The 25,767-nt window shown below is 44.8% G+C and overlaps 1 protein-coding gene across 1 annotated transcript in view; it reads left to right on the top strand.

The window, feature by feature from the left end:
- The window catches only part of LOC147693061 (collagen alpha-1(VII) chain-like), a 398,052-nt gene that overhangs the window by 172,788 nt on the left and 199,497 nt on the right, over positions 1-25,767 (top strand). Inside the window, exons 12-14 of the mRNA XM_086939575.1 lie at positions 16,116-16,262; positions 23,350-23,466; positions 25,407-25,556. Of these exons, the coding sequence (XP_086795701.1) occupies positions 16,116-16,262; positions 23,350-23,466; positions 25,407-25,556 (414 nt within the window). The remainder of the gene's footprint in view (positions 1-16,115; positions 16,263-23,349; positions 23,467-25,406; positions 25,557-25,767) is intronic.

The following is a 25,767-nucleotide window of genomic DNA, read 5'->3' as shown; positions in this document are numbered from 1 at the left end:
ACATCTGCAGAAATCCCAACACCCTTCCCCCCCATTGACCCACCCAAACTACTGGAATTAATGAACCGAGTAAAATCGGGCTCACCCAACGATCCCTGCCCCCCGCACATTTTGAAAGAGGTCTACACCATACTCCCTCAGAGCATACTCCCCATCCTGAACACCTCCCTATCACAAGGAACAGTACCCGACTCCTTTAAAAACGCCACCCTGGTCCCTCTCATAAAAAAACCAGGCACCGATCCCTCCAACCTCTCTAACTATCGCCCCATCTCCCTCCTCCCCTACTGCGCAAAACTACTGGAAGCCTATGTAACCAGCCACTTATCCAACTTCATCGAAATATCTGACTACTTCGAACCTAACCAAGCAGGATTCCGCCAGGCACATTCCACCGAGGCGGTGATCCTTGCCGTGCAAAACACCCTAAGGACCAATGCCGATAACGGAATCCATCAGGCCCTCGTACTACTCGACCTATCGGCCGCGTTCGACACGGTGGACCACACTATTCTATTACACCGTGTCGAACAAGCCGGCCTCAGTGGCACGGCCCTTTCTTGGGTTAAATCCTTCCTGACGGACAGATCTCAGGCGGTAAAGCTGGAGAACTTCACAGCCCCCACTCTCCCAACCACTTGCGGTGTCCCACAGGGCTCCTCACTGTCTCCCCTACTTTTTAATCTCTATCTTAAACCCCTCCTGCACTCCTTGAAAAACAGAAAAGTAATCATTTTTAACTACGCTGACGATTTGCAGCTGATATTCCCCCTCAACTCCCCGGATTCCGTCGAGGAATTCCAAAAGACCATGCTGCACATCCAGAGCTGGATGGATCGAAACCACCTTAAGCTAAACCCAGGAAAGACTGAGTTAGTACTCCCCTGTGACAGCGCACTCAGCTGGGGGCCCCACTTCTGGCCACCTTCCATGGGCACACCCCCATCCCCTTCTTAGACAGCTAAAAGCCTTGGGGTCACTCTTAGCGCCGATCTCTCTCTGAAAACCCAGGTCGGAACAGTGATCTCCTCCTGTTTCTTTCAACTAAGAAAAATACAAAAAATCGCTCATCTGTTGTCTCACTCTGCTCTCATCCAGGCAGTACTCGCACTAGTCCTCTCGCGATTAGATTTCTCTAACTCAACCTACCTCGGCCTTCCCCTCACCATCTTGAAACGCCTGCAGATTGTGCAAAATCAAGCAGCCAGATTAATCTTCAAGAGCAATCGTAGGAAGTCAGCCAAACCTCTGCTAGCCTCCCTCCACTGGCTCCCTATCATCCATCGGATCACCTTTAAGACAGGCTGCATAATTTTCAAGGCTCTTCACGGAAAAAGCCCTAGGTTCATCAACCAACTCATTATCAAACATATCCCGCCCCGCGAGCTCCGGTCTGCCCACCTATCCCTTCTCAAGGCGCCGACTTTTAAAAAGAAACGACTCGGCGGATCCAGTTTCGCATACCTCGCCCCAAAGACCTGGAACTCTCTGCCCTTGTCCATCCGGAGCTGCTCCAAGCTGATTGAGTTCAGACGTGCACTGAAGACCTGGCTATTTAAACAAGCGTACGGCTGATCTCTACATCCTCTGACCCCGCATTTTCCATCTCTCTTCTGTTTTCTCTAGCGCCATGAAACCCCTGGGTGTCCGCACGCTTAACAAATTCCGCATAGAAATAGAAAATTTGTTCAGCAGCATTATGCGGCACATCATAATATGCATAAGTCATTCAGGACTGACCATAATTACTCTAGCGCCCTTAACTCGTCCCTCCCCCTTCCAACCTTCCCGCCCCGCCCCCCCCCCCCCACGTCTCTTGGTACATCCAATCTAGAGGATAACATCTCATTTCTTACATTTCAGGAACTTAGCAAAGAACATACAGATTCTATATGGCTCCACCCTGCGTGGCTCTGGGATCCTATACTCTCGCTTCTTATTCTCCGTACTCTTGTTCAAGTCAATCCCTTACAACCCATCTAATTGCGACGGTCCTAATTCCATCTCATCTAGCTCTAGTAGCATACGCTCCCAATCCTGTGCAATTAGGAATTTCCGCTGCCCTCTTTTCTCCTCTCTGCACAGGGCTGCCCCCTCCGCCCCACCCCATTTCAGCAAATCAGAGTGCCATACTGTCAGTCCGGGGGGTCTGGGAGACTTCCATCTCATTGTTAAAACTCTGATTGCTATTAGTAGAGCCATATCTAAGAATCTCAATTGGGTCTTATGGTGTTTGGGACGTTTATGATGCCCCACTAAACAATATAGGGCAGTCTCTTGCACCGGCAAAGTGGTGACTGTACGCAGTGTGTTGCAGACTACACCCCAATATCCATGCAATCGTGGACATGCCCAGAGCATATGAAGAAAGTCGGCCTCATCTGCCCTACATCGGGGGCAGCAATGAGGAGAGTCCGGGAACATCCTGTGTAACAGTAACCTGTGGGGGGTAAGATACGCCCTATGCAATACCATGACCTGGATAAATTTAAATTTAACATTCCTAGGTACTTTCTTGGGGTGTTCAAGGATACCTTTCCAGGCCCTATCCGATAAAGCCTCCCCCGCGTCTAGTGACCAGGTCTCTCTAATTGTGTTGAGTGTAGTGGCAACATGTTCCCTGATCCCGGTGTAAAGCCATCGGACTAGGTGGCCACCTGTCCCCATATAGTATAGTGGGTGAACCAGTTCATGTTGTGAGGGTTTGTCCCGCTGTGGGGCCTATGTGTGTCTTATGTAGTGTGATACAGCGGCATGTAGAAGGAATACACCTCGTGGGGCCCCTGTGGTTTGCGGAAAGGAGTCGTGATCTAGCAGTGCATCATCTCCAAAAAAGGCCCCTACGTCTCCCACCCCAGCCTCCATCCAGGGCAGTAGTCTACGACGTTTAAGCCGTCCGTGCGGCGTCGGAATGCCTAACAGGGGAATATTTGTTGCAAAAGGCGTGGTCGTAGAAGTGTATGCCAAAGCCTTCCTCCAGCATAACAGAGCTGTGCGTAGGAGAGGATGGCACTCCTGTGGAATCCTGGTCTTAGGCAGTAACAGATAATGTAACTCCCCGTTCGTCAGTCTGTCTGCTGTGAAGTTAATCTCGTGCAGATTTCTACCCGCCACCCATCGCGTCAGCTATTGTAGCTGACTGGCATAATAGTATCCACGCAGGTCCGGCACTCCCAGACCACCCAATGCAGTGCTTAGTTGGAGTTTTCGGAGGCTGATACGTCTCCTTCCGGATCCCCAGATGAGAGTCACCAAAATCGTATTTAACGTAGTAAATATCTGCTGTGGAAGAATGACCGGCAGGTTAACAAAATAATAGAGCATGCGGGGAAGCATGACCATCTTTGAGACGGCAATCCTACCCATGACAGACAAGGGTAGAGAAGTCCAGAACCCCACACTACTGCGGAGGCTATTAATAGCCCTTCTAATATTGCCCTCAATTTGGTCTTCAGGCATTCTATAAACTTGAATGCCCAAATATTTGAACGTGGTCTGGGCGATTGGGAACTGGTATTGTCCAAATTGAATGAGAGGGAGGTGTTGTGAGTCCCTGAAGTAAACGCCGGTAGACTTCTCGGGGTGAATAGCTAGGCCAGATATGGTCTCAAATCGTGTAAAGGTGTTGGCTATGGTCGAGTGATCTTCTTCCAGATCCGGGAAGTACAGCAGGATGTCATCTGCATATATTGATATTAGACTATGTGTCCCACCGATGGTAATACCCATCCTGTCTTCGCGAGCCCGAAGGGCTATTGCCAGGGGTTCCCGCGTTAGCACGAATAGGATGGGCGAAAGGGTGCAACCCTGCCGCGTTCCTCTGTACACCACTTAGTTGTCTGAAATGTACCGACCAGTGTGCGCCTGGGCAGAAGGGTCCGTATATAACAGCCGCACCCATTTTAACAGGGACTCCGGGAAGCCGAAGCGTCGCAATACCTCAAACATGAATGGCCACAACAGAGAGTCGAATGCCTGCCTGAGGTCCAGCGCAATACAACCAGCCCGGGGGAGATCTTGCGGTGTGGCAGCCATAAGGGCGTGGAGTCTGCGCATTTCTGGGATGTACTCCTGCCTGGGAGGAAGCACATTGGTCTGGGTGTATCAGGGCGGCAAGATGGGGCTGTACCCTCAGAGCAATGGTCTTACTGAGTATCTTGTACTCTGTAGATAACATCGAGAGAGGCCTATAATTAGTCAATTTGAGCGCATCTCTGCCAGGTTTGGTTCAGAGTGATATATAATTCTTCGGACCTATCATAGGCCAACCTCTTAAACTTCTGGGCAGGTTCCTTTCCTGTTTTGAACCCTTGGGTATGGATGTGATCAGAGCCTGCATCGTCGAGACGGGTAGATGCCCTTCCACAAACAACGTCTTATATACCTTCTCGAGAATGGGCACCAGTGTTTCCGAATATGTCTGGTAAAACTCTACTGGGAGCCCATCTATGCCAGGCGTTTTATTACGGTTGAGGGATCGGACAGCCTGTTTAATTTCCTGTTGCGTGATGGGGCCATCAACTTCCTTCCGCACATCTGGAGACAAAGCTGGGAAGGGTAATTCCCGCAGGAATTCCACGATTGCACCTAGGTCCTCTGTTGGGAAGGGCGGCGTACAGTGCCTGCAAATGGTCAAGGAACGCCTTATTAATCTCAGATTGTGTGGACACTATATCGCCCGACCTGGTACGGATCTGTGTGATTACTGTGAAGAACCGGGTTTCTAAACCCAGCGGCGCCAGGGGCACGCCCAAAGTCTTCGGATTCACCTGTCTTGGTATACAAAAACACGGAATACTTCTGGGTGGCGTCAGAGACCAAATTTATTAGCTGCAGCTAGTAACAGTAATCTCAGCAATACAACACGGTGTACAACTCAAGAAACTGTTAAATTTTGTAAGGCAAGATATCCCTTTTTATCCCAAAATTCACAATAAGAGTACACACCCACTGCGCAAAATTCTGACCAATAAGGTACATTCTCAAACAAAGTATCACATAGAAAAAACTCTCAGTTTACATTGCCCCAACCCACAAGTTAATTATTAGGAATATCCCAAATCCAATCTTCACAAGCCGGACAAACCCATAATTGAAAGCACAATGCATGTAATGAAAGAGCATTGGAAAGGAAAAACATACAGATAACGAGCAAGATAAAGCATGTGTAAGGAACCTAAAAGTTAACGATGTCCTGAACCTTGGTTCGCAATCTCAGACAACAATCAACCAAGGAAATTGGCATAGCGAGGTCAGTTTCTTACAATGCACCTTAAAGTCAAGAAAAGGCCTAGTTAATTAGTGTATGAACTGCGAAGCTCATGCAACTTCGTTCGTTCGGTTACCTCCACGAGCCCACGGGCCTACGTGATGGCAACACAAAATGGAGTCACAAACAAAATGGAACCCATGTTCGAAAACGAAGTCTCTGAATACGTAATGAACTCGCTAGTTAACGTGACGAATTAACTCTATATTAGCCGCACTCACTAAATACGGTTTGACATCACCAAAATCGTGACGGAACCATGATCTCACGAGACAAGTCAGGATTTCACAGAACCTCAACCGGGGGTTCAGGACTATCTCGGACCAGGCGGGCCAACAGGGCGCCCGACCTATCCGCCTCGGCCTGTTGACGGCGTAGGTATTCTTTATAATCTATGGTCCTCAACGTTTCCAACAGCTCCTCGTGTTCTATATTCCTGGCCTGTAGGTCCTTTTTCCATTCCGGGTCTAAGCTCGCCTCCCTTTCTAATGACTTCAGGCGGCCTTCTACCTCACAGAGCTTCTTGTGGATTTCTTGTCGTGCTCCCACTAGCTGTCCGATAGCGGCCCCACGTATAACCACCTTCATGGCATCCCACACTACCAAATTGGACGTCGCAGTGTCCCAGTTTTCCTTAAACTAAGTATCCAACGTACCCGAAAGGGATGCGCAGAATGGGGCATCCTCCAGCAACGTCGGGTTAAGTCTACAGGTGGGCACCGGAGATGGCACCCTACCCCAGAGAAAGTCAAGTGTCAGTGGCCTGTGGTCGGAGAAGGTTTTAGCCAGGTATTCTGATGTGCCAATCTTAGACAGTAGGGAACTAGAGCACAAGAATCTGTCAATGCGCGTGTGTAAGTCGTTTACTGGGGAGTAATAAGAGTACTCTTGTTAGGTCAGATTCAGGGCGCGCCAGGTGTCCACTAACCCCCACCCTGCAACCCATGTTTGAAACGTCTCAGCCAGTTTAGTGATCCCGGCCATCTGGAGAGGTGGGTGCGATCTATCCATGCCTACGTCCAGCACCAGAACCCAGGGGATATCCACCCAGTCTGACAGTGCCCGCCCCACCTTAGTAAGGAATTCCCCCTGATCGAAGTTCGGGGCATAGATGCTGCCAAGTACCAGTAGCGTTCCATCCAGTGTGCCTTTCACCAAAATATATCTTCCCTGGTCGTCCGCCTTACTTTCTAGTTCTATAAAGGGTGTTCCATGACGCACCCAAATGGTCGCCCCCTTGGAAAAAGCAGAGTAAGAAGTAGAGTATATAGTGCCCCTCCATCTCTTCCTCAGCGTGTATATTTCAGATACCGTTAAATGGGACTCCTGTAGGAATGTGATCGGTGTACGGTGTCGCAGTAAAAATGCATGGATCCTGTGTCTCTTTTGTATGGCCCGAGCCCACGCATGTTCAAGGTGGCCAGCTTATATTTCCCAAGTGTGTCAGCCATAGCCGTTTCCTGAGTGTGTTCTGAGTGTTATCGTTCCCTTTCTGACTTATAACTTTAAAAACAACCAGGAGACATATCCCATCCCACCCAAGAACAAAACTAACTTGGCGCAGCCTTAGAACATCACTGAGCCTAACAAGAAAACACTAAACAAAACGAACCAAGTATTGGTGCATACTCCATTGGGGGGGTGGCTAAGCACTATCCTATGCATTGAAGCTGTTCATCCGGACGCAGCTGGCTTAACGGTTCGCCAGCCCAGGGATATTAATACCAGGACACTATTCATAGTCGTCTTCTGGAGGACCCCAGGAGGGGAACTACAGACTCAAATCTAACGGGACCCCACAGTTTAGGGGGACCCACCTTTCAGACCCTTCCTTCAGTGAAGCTCGTTTGCCTTGGTGCCCCCACATTATTAGAATACTGATCATAACTGGTCTAGCTGCCTCCCCCGTACCCGCCCCACACCACAATCATTAGCATCCACCAGTAGTTACAAAAAGGCTATCAAGGGTCCTCAGAGGAGCCTGCCATGTCTCGCTGAATCCTGTCCTTCATTCAATTGTCCAGTATGTCATCAGTCGCCCTGGGCATCACGGTTGGAAACAAGACCACACTGTGTTCCGAGTCCGAATGGAGCGTGCTGTCTTCCGTGTCCGTGTGAATAATGTCCCGCTCCTCTCTGAATGTGCCCACCAAAGCAACAGCTTCCATCCGATCTTCTTTCTGTTGCTCCTGCAAGGGTCTACGTCATCCGGAACTCCTCCCTAGGCTAAGTGGATCTCCATCAGTACGTCCCGAGTCATTCCATGAACGGCCGTTCGACGTGTCCTGAGTGGCCCCCTGGCTACTTTCTATGCCCATCACCTCAAGCCATTCCTCCACATCCGTGGGACTTTCAAAGAAGTGTGTCTTTTGGTCATGCAGAACCTTTAGTCGGGCCGGGAACAGTAACCCATAGCGCAATTTAACCTTTTGGAGCCTCTTCTAAACCTCTAGGAATGAAGAACGTTGGTTTTGTACCACATTGGTATAGTCCGGGTACAGAGAGATGCGGCGATTCTCATATTCTATAAGAGACTTCTCCCTCGCCTCCTGCAAAAGGACATCCCTGTCCCGATAGTTAAGTATCCGAACTATCAGGGGGTGCGGCGGACGGCCTGGCCGGGGCCTGCCGGTGGGGATGCGGTGTGCCCGCTCCACACAGAACAGTGGCGACAGGCCCTCCGTGGTAATGTGGTCGCGGAACCATTGTTCCATGAAGTACGTCGCATGGGGCCCCTCGCAGCGTTCCAGAAGGCGGATGTTATTGCGTCGATTATGCCCTTCTGCATCCTCCACTCGGTCCATCAAGGAGGCGACCTGTTGTTGCAGTTGCTGGATGGAGTTGGTATTGGCCGCCACCGTCTGGGTTATATCCGTTAGCGTCACTCCCTGATCCTTGACCTTGTCAGCCAATTTAGAGTGGTCTGCTTTGAGCAAGGAGAGGTTGGTCGTAGGAGCTCCTAGTTGTAACTCCATTACCTGGAATCTCTGATCTCTTTTAGGATCAGGTCCAGTTTATCCACGTGTTGCTCCTCAGTGGGGCTCAATACCGTTGTCCTCGCCAAAGTCTCTCCTGCATCAGCGTCCTGGTTGTGCTGCGTCGCTGGCGGGCCATCTTTGCCATCTAACGTCTACGCCCCTTTTTGGACCATAGTCAAGGTGGTCCAGTGCACCCTGTACCTCCACACACCATTCCACAGCCTCCCGTTGGGTGACGCGTAGTGCATCCAGCAGAGACTCTCCACTCCTGTGTGAATCCCTCGTGTCTCAGAACGCGCAGCTGCTCTCCTCGGTGTCCTCAGGTCCCCTGCGTGCTGTCTAGGCTGCGTTCAGGTGTGACCCCGGGTCCCGAGCCAGCAGAGTGCCCCCACAAAGGGAGTGGGGGAAAATGGGGGGACCAAGAAGCCTCAGTGCCTCTTCCAGCGGTACACAGTCAAAATATCGAGTATGAAATATCGATTTACCAAAATATCGGGTCAGTAATTTCGAAGGTGCAGAATATCGATGGCAAGAATATCGTTGGACAGAATATCGATCCTAAGGTAAGTAATATCGAAATACTTAATATCGATGTAAGTAATATCGAAGTTAGTAATATCGATAGCATATATATCGATGTTACTAATTTCGATTACTCTAATATCGATATTTGTATTATTTCTTTTGTTTTTTATTATGTATGTGTTATATGTTTTACTTAAGTAATTAAAATAATTAATATTATATGTGTATTAAATGTATATATTAATACATTTTTTTATAAGCAAATTATATGTTTTTGTACCGGAGCGGGTTGTGGGTTTATAGGGGAATAGGGTGGGAAGTAATTTAATTATGTTAAATTGATTATTAATTAATAGGATTTATTAATACATTTTAATTAATTGGTAATTATTTTTAATTAATTGGAAAATAATTTTAATTAATTGATTAATTGATAAATATGTTCTGTAGTGGGTTATGGGTTTATAGGGAAATAGGGTGGGAAGTAATATAAATAGGTGAAATTAATTATTAATTAGTAGTTAATATTGATTAATTATAAATAATTGGTAATTAAATTTAATTAATTGGTAAATCATTTTAATTAATTGATTAATTGATAAATATGTTCTATAGCGGGTTGTGGGTTTATAGGGGAATAGGGTGGGTAGTAATTTCATTATGTTAAATTAAAAAATAATTAGTAGTTATTATTAAATAATTTTAAATAATTTGTAAAAAAATTTAATTAATGGTTATTTCATTAAAATTAATTGATCAATTGATATATATGTTCTGTAGCGGGTAGTGAGTTTATAGGGGAATAGGGTGTTAAGTTATTTAATTATGTATAATTAATTATTAATTAGTAGGAATTATAAATTAATTTTAATTAATTGGTAAATAATTTTAATTAATTGGTAATTAATTTTAATTGATTGATAAATAATTTTAATTAATTCATAAATAGATAAATGTGTTCTGTTGTGGGTAGTGGGTTTATAGGGGAATATGGTGGGAAGTAATTAAAATGTAATTAAGTACTAATTTTTTTAATTGATTGTTTTGTAAATAATATACTTGTTAATTAATTATTAATTGGTAATTAAATATTATAAAATGGTATTTTTTAATAATTATTTTTGGTTAAATATATTTAGTTAATCATGTTTTTTATAATTATGTTTAGGTATTGTATATGGTTTAAATTTTTTGAATAGTTTATATCATTTTTTAAATAAAAAGCTTTTATTTATAAGTATGTTATTTTAACCCCTACGCTATCCAACATTTTCCCTACTGTTGCATTCTCTGGAGTTGGAATAGTTATTGTTACCCCTACGCTATCCAACGCTTTCCCTACTGTTGCACTCTGTGGAGTGGGAATAGTAATTATTACTCCTACGCTATCCAACGCTTTCCCTACTGATGCACTCTCTGGAGTGGGAATAGTAATTTTTACTCCTACGCTATCCAACACTTTCCCTATTGTTGCACTCTCTGGAGTGGGAATAGTAATTTTTACCCCTACGCTATCCAACGCTTTCCCTATAGTTGCACTCTCTGGAGTGGAATAGTAATTTTTACTCCTACGCTATCCAACGCTTTCCCTACTGATGCACTCTCTGGAGTGGGAATAGTAATTTTTACTCCTACGCTATCCAACGCTTTCCCTACTGTTGCACTCTCTGGAGTGGGAATAGTAATTTTTACCCCTACGCTATCCAACGCTTTCCCTATAGTTGCACTCTCTGGAGTGGGAATAGTAATTTTTACTCCTACGCTATCCAACGCTTTCCCTACTGATGCACTCTCTGGAGTGGGAATAGTAATTTCTACTCCTACGCTATCCAACACTTTCCCTACTGTTGCATTCTCTGGAGTGGGAATAGTAATTTTTACTCCTACGCTATCCAACGCTTTCCCTACTGTTGCACTCTGTGGAGTGGGAATAGTAATGTATACTCCTACGCTATCCAATGCTTTCCCTACTGTTGCACTCTCTGGAGTGGGAATAGTAATTTTTACCCCTACGCTATCCAATGCTTTCCCTACTGTTGCACTCTCTGGAGTGGGAATAGTAATTTTTACCCCTACGCTATCCAACGCTTTCCCTATAGTTGCACTCTCTGGAGTGGGAATAGTAATTTTTACTCCTACGCTATCCAACGCTTTCCCTACTGATGCACTCTCTGGAGTGGGAATAGTAATTTCTACTCCTACGCTATCCAACGCTTTCCCTACTGTTGCATTCTCTGGAGTGGGAATAGTCATTTTTATCCCTACGCTATCCAACGCTTTCCCTACTGTTGCACTCTCTGGAGTGGGAATAGTAATTTTTACTCCTACGCTATCCAACGCTTTCCCTACTGTTGCACTCTCTGGAGTGGGAATAGTAATTTTTACTCCTACGCTATCCTACGCTTTCCCTACTGTTGCACTCTGTGGAGTGGGAATAGTAATGTATACTCCTACGCTATCCAATGCTTTCCCTACTGTTGCAGTCTCTGGAGTGGGAATAGTAATTGTTACCCCTACGCTATCCAATGCTTTCCCTACTGTTGCACTCTCTGGAGTGGGAATAGTAATTTTTACCCCTACGCTATCCAACGCTTTCCCTATAGTTGCACTCTCTGGAGTGGGAATAGTAATTTTTACTCCTACGCTATCCAACACTTTCCCTACTGATGCACTCTCTGGAGTGGGAATAGTGATTTCTACTCCTACGCTATCCAACGCTTTCCCTACTGTTGCATTCTCTGGAGTGGGAATAGTCATTTTTATCCCTACGCTATCCAACGCTTTCCCTACTGTTGCACTCTGTGGAGTGGGAATAGTAATTTTTACTCCTACGCTATCCAACGATTTCCCTACTGTTGCACTCTCTGGAGTGGGAATAGTAATTTTTACTCCTACGCTATCCTACGCTTTCCCTACTGTTGCACTCTGTGGAGTGGGAATAGTAATGTATACTCCTGCGCTATCCAATGCTTTCCCTACTGTTGCAGTCTCTGGAGTGGGAATAGTCATTTTTACCCCCTACGCTATCCAATGCTTTCCCTACTGTTGCACTCTCTGGAGTGGGAATAGTAATTTTTACCCCTACGCTATCCAACGCTTTCCCTACTGTTGCACTCTCTGGAGTGGGAATAGTAATTTTTACTCCTACGCTATCCAACGCTTTCCCTACTGTTGCACTCTCTTGAGTGGGAATAGTAATTTTTACCCCTACGCTATCCAACATTTTATATAATTAATAGTAAAAATATAAAAAGTATATTTAATTTTTTATGTTTTGTACATTTAATTTATGTTATTGTTTTATGTTTGTAAATGTATTTGTAAATTAGAATATATTTTAATAATTTATAAGTTAGTAAAATAATTATTACATCATATTGTTCAGAACATATATATTATATATTTACAGTATATATTTAATTAATGTATTATTATTATATATGTATTATTTATTAATTTTAAACATTAATAGATACTTTTAACTATGTATATTATATTTATTAGTGTTATTGACTTTATTTTACATTTAAATTTTAAAAGATAAAAAAACGATATTTTTAACATCGATATTTTTAACATCTATATTATTTTTTCGATATTTTTGTACTTACCATGTTGTAGATAGGATGTTGATATTCTTGCCCTCGAAATTTTAGACTCGATATTACTGTAGGTCGATATTTTGGAGGTCGAAATTTTGTCAGTGATCCTCTTCCAGCATGTGCACAGCGTCCCGGCTCAGTTCAGGGCCAGAAGTGCTCTCTTTGTGGTCATCTTTCCATAGTGCCGCCTTAGCGGGTGGAGGAGGGGGGGAGGAGCAGGGGGAAGGGAGAAGGGGGGGCCAGCGGGGGTCCACTCCACCCAAGTGTCGCCCCCGCACCCCTTACCACCAGACCTCTGTCCTCAGGGCCGTGCTCAGGGTGTCCAGGCTCCAGGATCCGGCCCCTCTCCCAGGCCGGCTGCTCTCAGCTACCTCGGTCCGGCAGGGCTGCCTCACAGCCCACAAGCGGCGGTCCGTTCAGGGCGCAATCAGAACTTCCGCCGCGTCCCCCTCTGGTGTCTGTGTCTCGGCGAGCGTCGTGTCGCTCGGTCCTGGGCCCCGGCACTTCCGGTGTCGTCGGCCCGAATCAACCCGGGCCCTCCTTGTAATTTATTCCCCGGCTTTGGCCGGGAGTAAGGCCGTAGCAGGTCTCAGTACTTCAGCGGTGCTCCGCAACTTCTGGAGTCTCCCGACCCCTCCAAAAGGCTCCGAGGGTGTAGCACTGCAAGGTCCCTTACCCTGGCATGGTCCAGGGCCCGCCAGAACGCTCCGCAGGGTGGCAATCCCCAGGCGGCACCGAAGCTCTAGCTGCCTCCGTCTGCCATCGTGGCTGGCTAGCCTTGCCCCCCCCGCATGTGACTCACTAATTTGGGATATTTTAGATTAAATGCATGAGCTTTATCCTTGGATTTATAGGCTAGACTTAGCTGTTGTCTGGCGATCTGACCGCAAAAGCTAGGACAGGAGAAACTGTTTAGAACCAATGGACAGTAACCAAGGGCACTTGTCAGGGATGTCCATTGTCTCCATTACAGTTAACCCTTGCAAAGGAATCAAAAAACCAGAGGGAAAGGCATCATGAAACATGAATGGCAAGCATGGAACATATCTCCTTCTATCCTGATGACATTTTTCTTCACATTAGAAATCTAGAGGTAGATCTAAACCCATCAATAACAATAATAGTTCAGTTTGGTGTTGTGTCTGGTTTGAGGGTCTTCCAAAGCAAATCTTGTCTTATTTCCTTGAAGCCTCAAGACAGAGACATAGTGATGTCAACAAGGTGTACCCCACTAAGATGGGCATCAACACATTGAAAAACCAATGGGTTCAAGTGCATCGGACTAGAGACAACCTATTGGAGGGCAACATATGGCAGGCAGTGGTGGCACTGAGAAAATCAGTGGCATTCTGGGCTCCACTATAAATTTCAATAATGTAGCCCTCTACCAAATAACTATGCTCTCCGCCTACTGTATTTTTGTGAATATTCCAGTAATTATGCCAACGGGGTCTTTTATGAACTATAATCAACGTTAGTGAGCATGATATGGGACGTGGGCAGATGCAGAGTGGCAGTGGAGAACCTGCAGCAGTCAGTGACTGAAGGGGGCAGGAGGCACCCGACTATGAGCTTTATTATGTTGGAGCCCAACTACCCTGTGTCACCAATTGGTTCATTATGCACAGAAATGAAGAGACCTACTTTTTGCAAAATCAAAAACTGTTGACGTTAGCACAGTCAAATTGGGAAAACGGAGAGAACGTGTCTCTCCAGATGATAATGCTGGGAATGCTGCTAGAATAGAACTCAAACAAAGGCTGCATGCACACCAGGGATCCCCCTGAGATGCCTTACAAGACTTTATAATATAGAACTCTAAGTAGACATTAACAAATGGGTGAGAGCCAGCTTAACCCCTTCGCTGCTGATGACGAGCTCAGCTCGTCATCAGCCACGGTGGTCGTGTGCGGATGACGAGCTGAGCTCATCATGTAACGCGGCTTTTGGAAAAAAGCCGCACAGCGCAAAAATAACCCCTGCACGCATGTGGTTAAAAAGGGAGGAGACCTGTTTTCAACAAATTTCCTGTGTACCTTTCCCAGGGTTAAGGAGTGTAGTAAGGGCAACTATAGAACCTTGTATTCAAGCGATGATCCACTGGATAAAGACAACCTTATATCAGGCACTCCTCAAATACAATAGGAGGGATCTTCTGGGTGTGGAGCTCAAAGGGTAACGCGAGACTGGGTTGTAACGCGAGACTGGGTTGTAACGCGAGACTGGGTTTGAAATATCGGATGAGGAATGGATCAAAGTGAAGCAATTTACCACAAGGGTATCCTATGAATGCTGATTTATTCATACTAAATTCTTTTATCCTCACCAGAACTAACTTAGTCTGAGAAAGTGGAGTAAGATTAACACAAGAATAAAAGACTAATGCACTAGGTGCAACGGAGCTAAAGCTGTTTTTTTTATTTCTACAAGGCCTAATACCAAGGCCCAAAAGGATGAAATACAACTCCAAGTTTTCTGACTTAACCCTAATCATAGCAAAACACTGTATTTCTATGTCTTTGTGAATCGACCAGGTCGCTAGACAGGAAGATCTGGTTGAAGGAAACACAAAGATGTGCAGAGGCGGACTGGGTGGTGGTGAAATTGATGATTGTCCATCTGAGAGACAGAAATCACTGAGAGTATGGGGCCCAGTATTGGTTGAACTAGAATGGCTTGTTGAGTAAGAATCCTCTTAATAACGTTTACAAAAGGAAGTCACAGGTCAAAAGGAAGTCAAAGGAAGAAAAGCAGGCATTTGTGCAATAGATTAGCATGTGAGCAAACTACAGTGGGTGAACTATGTGTCTTAACTTCATGGACACTACTTCCTGGTGACACAATGAAGTGTATCACAAATTGCCACCGATATTCAATTGCAACAAACCACCGACTTGTGAGGTTACAAAGTTGCAGCTTTTATAATTGTGTCTAATTTTTTTTTTGTCCTAACTGTCTGAGATATCATACCGTAAATATATAAAAACTTTCCAACAATAATGGATTGAACTGTTCACACAACTTAATGAAATGGTTATCAAAATAGAAGGTGCATCCTGAGGATGATCTAAGGGTAGTCCGTCAACAGTAATCCCACTGAAGGCCTCACAATCTGTATTCCTTGGTCTGCTCATTGAATTGTCAGATATGATAGCAAATGACTATTCTTTTCTGCAAATTCCCATCAGCAGTACCATGGTGGCGGGACTGGTGAGAGAGCGCATCACCCAACCTTCAAATCCCTAGTCTTCCCAAGCTTCAAGGTGTCTCCCATACCACTGGTTTTACAACCAGATCCTGATATTTACACCAAACGCAGAGGTTTCCTTCTGGCTGTGTTCTGATCTGGTTTCTTAAATCATTTCTCAAGGTATTTACATCTGGTACAGGTAGGCGTTGGAGAACTGAGACGCGTTCTAGCCATGTTTACTTTTTCCAATCTGATTCCCATTGGGGTTGGTTGCAAATGCTAGAGGCAGCTAAAGTATTTTAAAGGTGATCTCAAGCCAAAAAAGTATTTTAATGACTGAAGTATCTATCTCCACACCCTCTTTTTAAAGCCCAAGCCCAGTGCAGATCACGATAAACAATCCTGCTTAATCTGTTCTAGATCTCAAGCCCTCTTCATTCATTGAAAACCTCAAATTGCACTATCTTATATGAATTTCAATCTTGTGGAATGCTACTGGAACCCTGCATCTTTTGCCTTTTAACCAAGCCTACATTCATTCTTCATTTCAGGGCAAGGCGAGCAGGACGATGAAGTGGAAGGCGACCAGAGCTCCTACTTGATCCAGAGTCTTCTGCCCAACACCGTCTACCGCGTGACGGTCACTCCCCTCTATGGCTCCAGCGAAGGCAGAGGGGCCTCAGCTGAGATCAGAACAGGTAGGAACCAAAGCCTGAGGGTGAAAGGTGTCAGAGGCCTCAAGTGATAGTGACAATGGTGCAGAATGTTGGTTTCTGGGATGTGACCACCTACAGTTGTTTCCAGTGTGTCCACTTGAGGTTTTGTACATCTACCCAGAGCGGCAGTTCTCTGTATGATGCTGCTGATGCTAACACATGCAAACAATGACTGTGTTAGTGATGGATGTAAGATGTCCCGCCATGGTAATGAGGTAGGTGCTTCCTTAAAATGGGTGCTATCAGCCATCAAGACCCAATGTTTCTAAAGAACCTTCTCACCTCCCAACCAAATACAAACAACCTATACACTCAAACTCTAGCTTTGTAATACCTCCATGATCAAGAGCTGCCACTTTGTTTTTTTTTTATTTTGGAGATTTGGTTTAGATCTCTTTTGGAAACAATTATTTATGCAGAAATGTGTAATATACGCAATAGAAATATATATCCGGTTCATGAATGACTGTGTAGGATGCCTGTCAGTTTATAGATAGGCAGCTCTTCTGATTGAATTAGGTGTCAGGGAGGTTTGTAAAATCGTATTATTTATATTTAAATAAAATCTTAAAAATAAAAAGTGAGGTTCTTTTCAAATTTCATGATTTGGGATGAATGATAATTGTAGTGTTATGGTATCCCTTGAAAACCATATTTTGATATTAAGAAAAGGGATTAATTAATAATAGCCCGGCTTGAAGAGGGCTCCATTTTAATTGTGAGAAAATCTGTATGAGTAATCTTCCCCCCTTAACAGGTCTACGCCACCACATACACAAGTCCTTTTCCACTTTTGCCAATAAAGTAAAGTAAAATATTGGTCCACCCATGCAGCCTTGTTCGGCCCTGGTTATAAGTCGGATGGAGGGGAAGGCCTGTATGGAATTCCGCTCAATAATGACTAGTGCGTTGTCCCCGCACTCACCTTTTCCAGGTGTAGGTACAATGGAGCCCATTTTACAGGCCAGGATATTAATCAGAAACATTGCTTTGGGAACAGGCAGCATTGCAGCTTGGAGACATTTTCCTTCCTCTGCTCGTTCCTATATCATGGGTCTTCTTTGCAAGATAAAAGTCTCCTCGGCCCTCCCACTCTTCCCACTCTCATCCCCCCACCCAGCAGCAGCCCCCCCCCCACCAGTGCTTAATATGTAAAAAACATAAGTGCAAGGGCCTTCGTCAGGAGGCTACTGCAGCTTGCACCACCCCTTGCCACTGCCAGCGCTGCCAAATACAGAACTGACACAACTACTAACCATCACACTGCTACAAGTATGACAATTCAGACTATTCCAGGCCCCAAAGCTATATTATTGGGTTGGGCAGCAGTTATTCATTGTTTTTAATGTATATTGAATTAACAAACAACTATTGCCCTGCTCATCTCTAAATTACACAAACAGCGCCACCAAGTGGCAGCTGAGAATGAAGTGCTGGTGCTAAGCACTGGAAACCACCGGCGCAAGTTAAGCACTGCCCCCACACACATTTATCATCTGCTCCTAATAAGTGGAAAATGTGAGCAGGGCTAGTTCTAGGGCCTTGCAACCGAGTGCTGATTTCAGTGGGCGCCCTACCGTTTCCTTAAATGTATTAGGGGTATAAGAGCACATGTTGCCACGGGATCACTGAAATAATATCGAATTCCAAAATATCGACCTGCAAAAATATTGTGTAAAAAATATCGACTGTCAAAATATTGAGTTTCTATCTACAAACAGGTAAGTACAAAAATATCGAGTTTAAAATATCGTTTACAAAAATATAGTTTAAAAAAATATCGACTTTACTAAAAACACTATTAAATTAAATTAATATTAAAAACTAAGTACTAAAATATACTTAAGAATACTTAAATTAACTAATGATAATTAAATAATTAATGAAAGTAAAAAAATAAAAAAATATTTAATCATATTTCTTAAAACATATATATATATAGTAACAAAATATATATATTACAGTCGATATTACTTCACTTACCTTACCGCACCCAAACCGACAGACCATGCACGAAACCTGGGCTTCATCCTGGACTCCTCCCTCTCCATGACCAGGCAAGTTAACAGCGTCTCCTCGGCGTGCTTCAACATCCTACGCATGCTACGGAAGATCTTCTGGTGGATCCCCACAGAGACCAGGAAGACCGTCACCCAGGCCCTCGTCACCAGCCGACTGGACTACGGCAACGCCCTCTACGCCGGGACCACCGCCAAGCTCCAGAAGAGACTCCAGCGGATCCAAAACGCCTCAGCCAGACTCATCCTCGACATCCCACGATCCAGCCACATCTCCGGACATCTGAGAGACCTTCACTGGCTCCCCATCAACAAGAGAATCACCTTCCGCCTCCTCACCCACGCACACAAAGCCCTACACGACCAAGGCCCGAGCTACCTCAACAGCCGAGTCAACTTCTACGCTCCCAAACGCCACCTCCGATCAGCCAACCACGCCCTCGCCGCCGTCCCCCGCATCCGAAGAGCGACTACAGGAGGAAGGTCCTTCTCCTACCTGGCCGCCAAGACCTGGAACTCCCTCCCGTCCGACCTGCGCCTGACCCAAGACCACCTCTCCTTCAGGAAGAAGCTGAAGACCTGGCTGTTCGAGCAGTAGCGGCACCCCCCCCCCCCCAAGCGCCTTGAGACCCTACGGGTATGTAGCGCGCTTTACAAGTGTCACTGATTGATTGATTGATTGATTACCTTAATAACGATATTTTTGTAGTCGATATTCTGTCCTGTCGATATTTTGTCCACTCGATATTAAATACACGATATTATGTCCAAACGATATTTTGGACTCGATATTATGTCTGTGCACCGTTGCCACGTTCCTTGCCTCTAGCAATTTTCCGGCAACAATAAAAATGTCAGGATAACTGTGGTGATTGATGGACCTGCTGGAGAGAGATCAGAGTTTTGCCTGGTGGAAGTTTTGACTCATCAAGTAGTGCAGAGGATTAAAGTGGCTGCTGCAAAGCATGCGTACCAGGCAGATCACAGAAGTGCATATAATGTAAAATGTTCAGTGGGTGACTGCTTTTGTCAGAGAGATCTTTTTGTTACTAGCAGTTTATAAGTTAAAATCCTAAAAATAGAACAATGAGCCTGTCATCAAGGAGTTACGTAGAGAAATGCATGTGAGAGAGCGTGGTTATGGAGACTTGTGCAGCACTGCTAAAGGTGGTAGTGAGGCAAGCATGGAGAAGGAGGTCTTGGGGGGCGCCAACAAACATTGTCGCAGCAGGCGGCACCAGCAGTAAAGCTGGCCATGAATGTGAGTAACAACCCCCTGTGAAAAGGGAATACTGTGTGTAATTCCACGTGGTAATACCCCATTCTAAGGGTATGACTTCGTAATTGCATGGGACTGTCCTGGTGCTACGTCATGGTACGAGTTTTTCCGGGTGTTGGCTTACTATTCCCTGGTACTGTGCAACTCGTAATCAATACATAAGTAGACAAGGCAAGGCGGAGCATCTGTGTGTTCGATGTGCATCCTCAACCAGCAGGATAGCTCCAGGATGTATCTAGAAGAGTGTCTACTCCACTCCCAGGCCTCTCTCCTCAGGTGTCTGCACCTCAAGGGAGCACATTCAGAAGACTGAAAGACAGAGGTTAAGGCCTCACTTTATGTGAGTCTTAGCGGTACTCTAAACCGAATACATGGGAGGCGTGATGCAAAGCAACCCATGGACAGTGACAGTCAACAGGTACCTCGCTGCTCCTTCAGAAGAAAGATTTGAAAAGTGATATCTTTACTTTCCTGTAGGAAATCTCTTGTCATTTGTCACCATTCTCGGCCATCCTCCGTAAGAGAAGACGCAAGGTCTTCATTAGGACTAGATGCAGCTGTGTGGCACATACAGTCTAGTAGCCTAGCATCTGAGATGGGTTGGTTATTATAGTAACCATGGCTTATGACCACAGGTCTGCAGTTCCCTCCCATTTCCTTTTTTGTTCTCTTATCCAGAGTGCCTTGTTCCCTTTTGCAGGGAACATCTCTGGTTTTCCAGCGATGTTCCCTGCAAAAGGGTGATAACCTTGCTGATTCGACCCACAGGGTCGTATCAGCACAATCCACCCCCTATGTTAGGAGTGGCTAAGTCAAGAATTTAGCAGACGTTAGTTTTTGGAGAAAGCAGCAGTATTCTCCAAAAACGAACGTCTGCTAAAATGCTAGGGCATCCTTGCTGATACCGCGAAGCCGCGCTATGGATGTCCTGACATGTAGTGTATGTCAGGAACGCCCACTTTGCTTCTCATTAGAGATGCAAAGGTAGGCATAGTGCAAAAGGGTGCTAACATGCAAATGTGCATGTTAACACCCTCTTGCTGATAGCGCAATGGTTTTATCTCCGCTTTTCTGGCTTTTAAAGCCAAAAAAGCGGAGATAAAGCCCTTGCTGATATGCCCCTTGGGTTTTTAAGAAACATGTTGCAACTGTTGAACTATGATTCAGGTTTGTGATCCAGTAGCACCTTTAGATAATATCTCTGGAACCCAATTATGTACAGAGATTGTTCAAATTATTCCAGATCATTCAATCTCTCCTGTTGGTCCTCGACCATATTGTGTTTTAAGTTTGGTTCTAGCCAACTGGGCTTTAAGGGGCCCCTAACTCTGGTGTGAATTACTTCTGAAGAGAACATTCGCACAGGGTTCAGTTAACTGGGCATGGCTTCTTGTCCTCCTGGGCAAAACAACCTCCTCTTTTTTTAGGGCTGATCTAACAAGCAGAGATTTCTGCAGGGTCTTTTCATAGTGGCCAGCCTCGGACAAACAATTTCCAGTGTTCTGGTATTGCTCATGCATTTTACTGTGTTTGTGTTGGTGCAGTAGGGCCTTTCCAGAAGTCCAGACAAGTCAATCCTACAAGCTCAATTGGGCAAGTATTCCACTGAAGCTAGGGTTAGGGTAGGGAAGGGAGGGCCATTCAAGTCAGAGTGATGGGTTCAGAAATCCTAAATCCAGTAATCAAAGTCAAGAGAATCATTGTAGGCTTTCCCTTTGGTCTTTTGCAGCAGACGGGGAGCACAAACACTAACTGGTCAAGTGCAGTCAGACTCCTTGCAAGGGGACTCTGCAACTTTCTGGCAATAGTCTGACTGGGACTTGTGACAAGGTAGACAAACCTGCCTGAGAAAATACACAGGGAGTCAAAGTAGAATAAGAATCAAATAGGGAAGCTCTGCTCAAGGTAGCAAAGAAGTGAACATCACAGCTCAGCAGGAAAGACACTCAAGAAACAAATCAACATTCAGCATAACTAACTCCCTGGACATGGAAAACAAAGGGGCATATTAACAACAGCCAGTGATAATTATCGCTGGTCATGCTTAGCGATAATTATAATATTGCAGGCTAGCCCTGGTATTTATCACCCTGGTAGAGCGTTATTGACAACACGTTACTCCGGGGCGATAAAAATTCCAGATATAGCGAGGGGATCGCCCTTTTGCAGGGAACATTGCTAGTTTTCCAGCGATGTGATCTGCAAAAGGGCAATAACCTTGCTGATACGACCCACAGGGTTGTATCAGCATAATCCACCCCTCTGTTAGGGATGGATAAGTCAGGATTTTAGCAGACGTTAGATTTTGGCGAAAACTGACATTTTCGTCAAAATCTAATGTGTGCTAAAATCACGTGGGGTGCCTTGTAAATATCGCAATGTAAACATCAGCGATATTTACAAGGTAGTCCATCTGGTAACGCCCACTTTGCATCTCATTGGAGATGCAAAGTGAGGCGTTGGGAAAAAGGGTGCTAACATGCGATTATGCATGTTAGCACCCTCTTGTAAATAGGGCACTGGTTTTATCTCCGCTTGCTTGGCTTCATAAGCCAAAGAAGCAGTGATAAAGCCCTTGTAAATATGCCCCTAACTGGCACAGCATTACATAGAAAGTGGAGTAAAGCACTCTAGAGCTACACATGTTACGGCTGAAGCTCTGTAAATTTCTCACCCACAATCTCTGTTACCGAAGCTGATCCACATGTGAGACAGTATGAAAAGGCATGGCTGGGGGAGCTTACACCTTCGGTGACGTTATAACATGTAATGCAAAGACAGCACAATGGAAAAGAACCACCACCAGGGATATTAGCTGTGCCTGAGTCCTGGCAGTCAAACAGGAGTGTGCAAAGCAGTAACAGCAAGACTGGAAATCTGAATACACAGCTACAATCGACAAGAATCTTGAGAGGAGTAGTACCTACCAGGAAAGAATGGAAAATATAAGTAACACTTAGCACAAAACAAGCAAACTAATCACACTAGACAACTGGAAACTCAGGCAGAAGGGATAGGAAAGCATTACACTGGGGACCACAGGAGGAGGGGGCAGAGAAGAAAGTCTAGGACTAGGAAAAAAGAATCAAAAGAAGTGGGAGTTCAACTAATCAAGTTACACTGACCTATGCACCAATCTCCACATTACCCACTGTATAGTGAGGCTATGAATATCATGGTTCAAGAATATTGTGGAGAAAATATCGAAGACCAAAATATAGAAAGGTAAGTGCGTATAGTAGAAGTATAGATTTACTCATCCTAACGTATAGGCTATAATATTATATAGGAAAAGTTGTAACAACAAGCAGGGTGGGATGTGAGGTCTGTGGTGCCTGTCTTGCATTGAGTAGGCGCCTGCACTACAAATTATCTATCTCCTGCTCTTTCCAGGATTTTTTAGTTTTTGGAGCCTGATTTATGTTTTCATAAAGGTTTGTGCTTCACTGTTCTGTCTTGAATGTAACAGAGGATATGTGGACACCATGTTGGGTACACCTTGTGCAGAAGTGTGTTCATTTGGCAGCCAGTGAAAGCTCTGTAGAGCATGCATGAGGTCTTGCTGATGTAGCTGACACCAGATGGACCTAGGCAGCAGTCCTATTGTGAATCTGCTGTAAATGCTTTGCTGTATGTCGCTGTGCTGTGCTTCATAACAATCGAGTTGCATTAGTGCTATATGGTGACCATGTCACTCTTGGGCACCTTGCCAAGGGGCCGAAGCCCAGTGGAGCTGACACTGGACATGTTTGTAACTATGCTTTCTTCTCAGACTCAGGAATAGTGCAGACCCTGCGCACATTCATCGTGGGTCCCACAACAATCCGAGTGAACTGGAACATCATTCCTGAGGCCAGAGGCTACAGGCTGGAGTGGAAGAGGGCCACAGGTAAGTGGAATCAAGCCGTATGCCCCTGCTCTTTTAAAATGCTCTGACACCTTCCTTGTCAATGGAAGGTGCACTAGTATCTTGATCAAGAGAGCCTTGATTCCAATGGGAAATCTCTTAATGTGGGACTTAAGGGGTCTTCTGTGGGGTAGACTGATCATATGTGACCTTAGGGTGAATAGCGCTGTCCATTTCATTAATCGACCTATCGTGGAAGATGAATGTGTCATTTCAGAGTGGCACCCGTTGATAATAATAATATAGTTTGCACTTCAATCGGAGGGGGATCATAAGTGATTCCTTCATTAACTGTGCCAAAAATACATTTTTCACAAATATATTCTCAACAACGCATTCATTTTCTTGATATTCACACTGCTTCTGATGAGAAGTTCCAGACTGGAGCTGGGCCCATCTTCTTACTTTGCCCCAGTCTTATTTTTGTAGCTTGCAGTAAAATCAATGTGTAAGGTGCCTGAACTCCAAGGCTATCCAGGCACCATCACAAAGCCCGGGACTTGATAGGACCAGAACAAAAAGTTGTCTAGGCTTTCACAAATTCTCTCTGGACAAAAGCCGTTTTCAATTCCAGTGGAATACCAATACACTGCCTTGCCCCTGTTACCAGCAGCTGTCCACCGCTCAATGTAGGATTCTTGAAATTATTAGATACCAGCAGAGCCTAATCATAGGGCTTTAGCCACCTAGGAAGAACATGCATTTTCAAACCAGAAATGTCATTGATGTGGGCCTACTTGATGGGTGCATTTGTAGATCATGACCCAGACAGGATATTTCACCTGCTGCACAATTAGAATCCAGATTAATTTACAATGTTGGGCTGATATAGTCCCAATGTTGAACACCAGGAATTTCCTTCTCTTGGCCTTCTAGGGCGCGCCCATGAAAAGGGAACATTAATAGTTCTATCTAGCTCCAAGATGGCTTCTGATAAGTATTGCCATAAACATGAGCAAGCAAAGACTCTGACAACAGTATTGACATTGTCTTCCATTATGAGTTGATTATCTAAAACCAAATTTCGAAATTTCACTCTTTTTCTTTATTTTACTTCAGAAGTCCCTACAATCATGGTATTATCCCCTACAACTCTCAAACCCACTGGTACCAATTCAATGTTACTAGTGTTGAAAGCTAAGCAGGATAAGGTATTTGCCATTAAAAAGCTCTGCTCATTGAACTGGAGAATGCTGTGTTATTTTATCCTCAACTTCCCCTTTTGGAGGTGGGACATCTTGGTATTATGAGTCAGAACGGGTATGTAGCATATCAACCTTCCGTCACATTTATTTGCATAGAGGAATGGGCTTATTCACTGCAGATAAACACTGTCGTCTCACCCCATAAGACACCTGTAAGACCCTCCTCTTAAACAGAAAGTACCAGCAGACAGCACATGGTGCCCTCCAGGTCCTTCATAGGAAGTACATCCTCCACAAAAGTCAATAAAAATGTTATGTAGGGACTAGGAGACATCCCAGAATCCAGCTGTGAACTAAAACCAATATTCAGTCAAAAGGTCTTCTCTGTTTGCGTGTAATTGGGCATTGGTGCTGTGCCAAGATGCTTACAGGTCTAATTTTTTCTGTGTTTCCTCTGTGACCCTTCAGCTTTCCCTGTCCTTTCTTTATTTTTTCTTTGCCCATCATTGAATGGATACCAATAGGAAAGAAAGCAAAATTTGAATATGGGAAGAGCTGAGAAGGTAAGGAGAGAAGAGGAAGTCTTGTCCTTAGATATCATATGGAAAGATAGAAGTAATATTGTATGAAACAGGAACGTAAACAGGAGATTAAACAAAGAGAAATATTGCAGAGATGATGAAAATGAGGTCCAAATTAATTACTGTGGAGACTAAGCAAAGGATGTTGGGGGTTGTGTGGGAACTATGTTTCATTATTCTTATTTCTCTTTCTCAGGGTCAAAGACGCCCCAAACTGTGCAGATGTCCACTGACACCGACACATACGAAATCACTGGCCTGAGACCGGGTACAGAGTATCGGATCACTCTCTACACATTGTATGATGGGCGCGAGGTGGCAACCCCCGCAACAACCTCTCCCACAGGTAAGTTGCTCAACATTGAAGGTCAATAAATTTAAGGATAGGAGAACTGGATTTGGGCTGCAGTGGGATGCAGCCAGTAGGGTGATGAGCCTTTGCAAATATCTGGAATTCATCCTGGGACACTTTTTGAATTGTAGTGGATTGGAAAACTTTTCAATCACCGAGAATGATTTTGATATTTTCAAATAATCTAATACTGCAGTCTGTGAAT

This window comes from Lissotriton vulgaris, chromosome 9 (assembly GCF_964263255.1).
Source record: "Lissotriton vulgaris chromosome 9, aLisVul1.2, whole genome shotgun sequence".
Taxonomy (NCBI): domain Eukaryota; kingdom Metazoa; phylum Chordata; class Amphibia; order Caudata; family Salamandridae; genus Lissotriton; species Lissotriton vulgaris.
The sequence above is the reverse complement of the archived record's forward strand: the minus strand, read 5'-3'. Positions and strand labels throughout refer to the sequence as shown.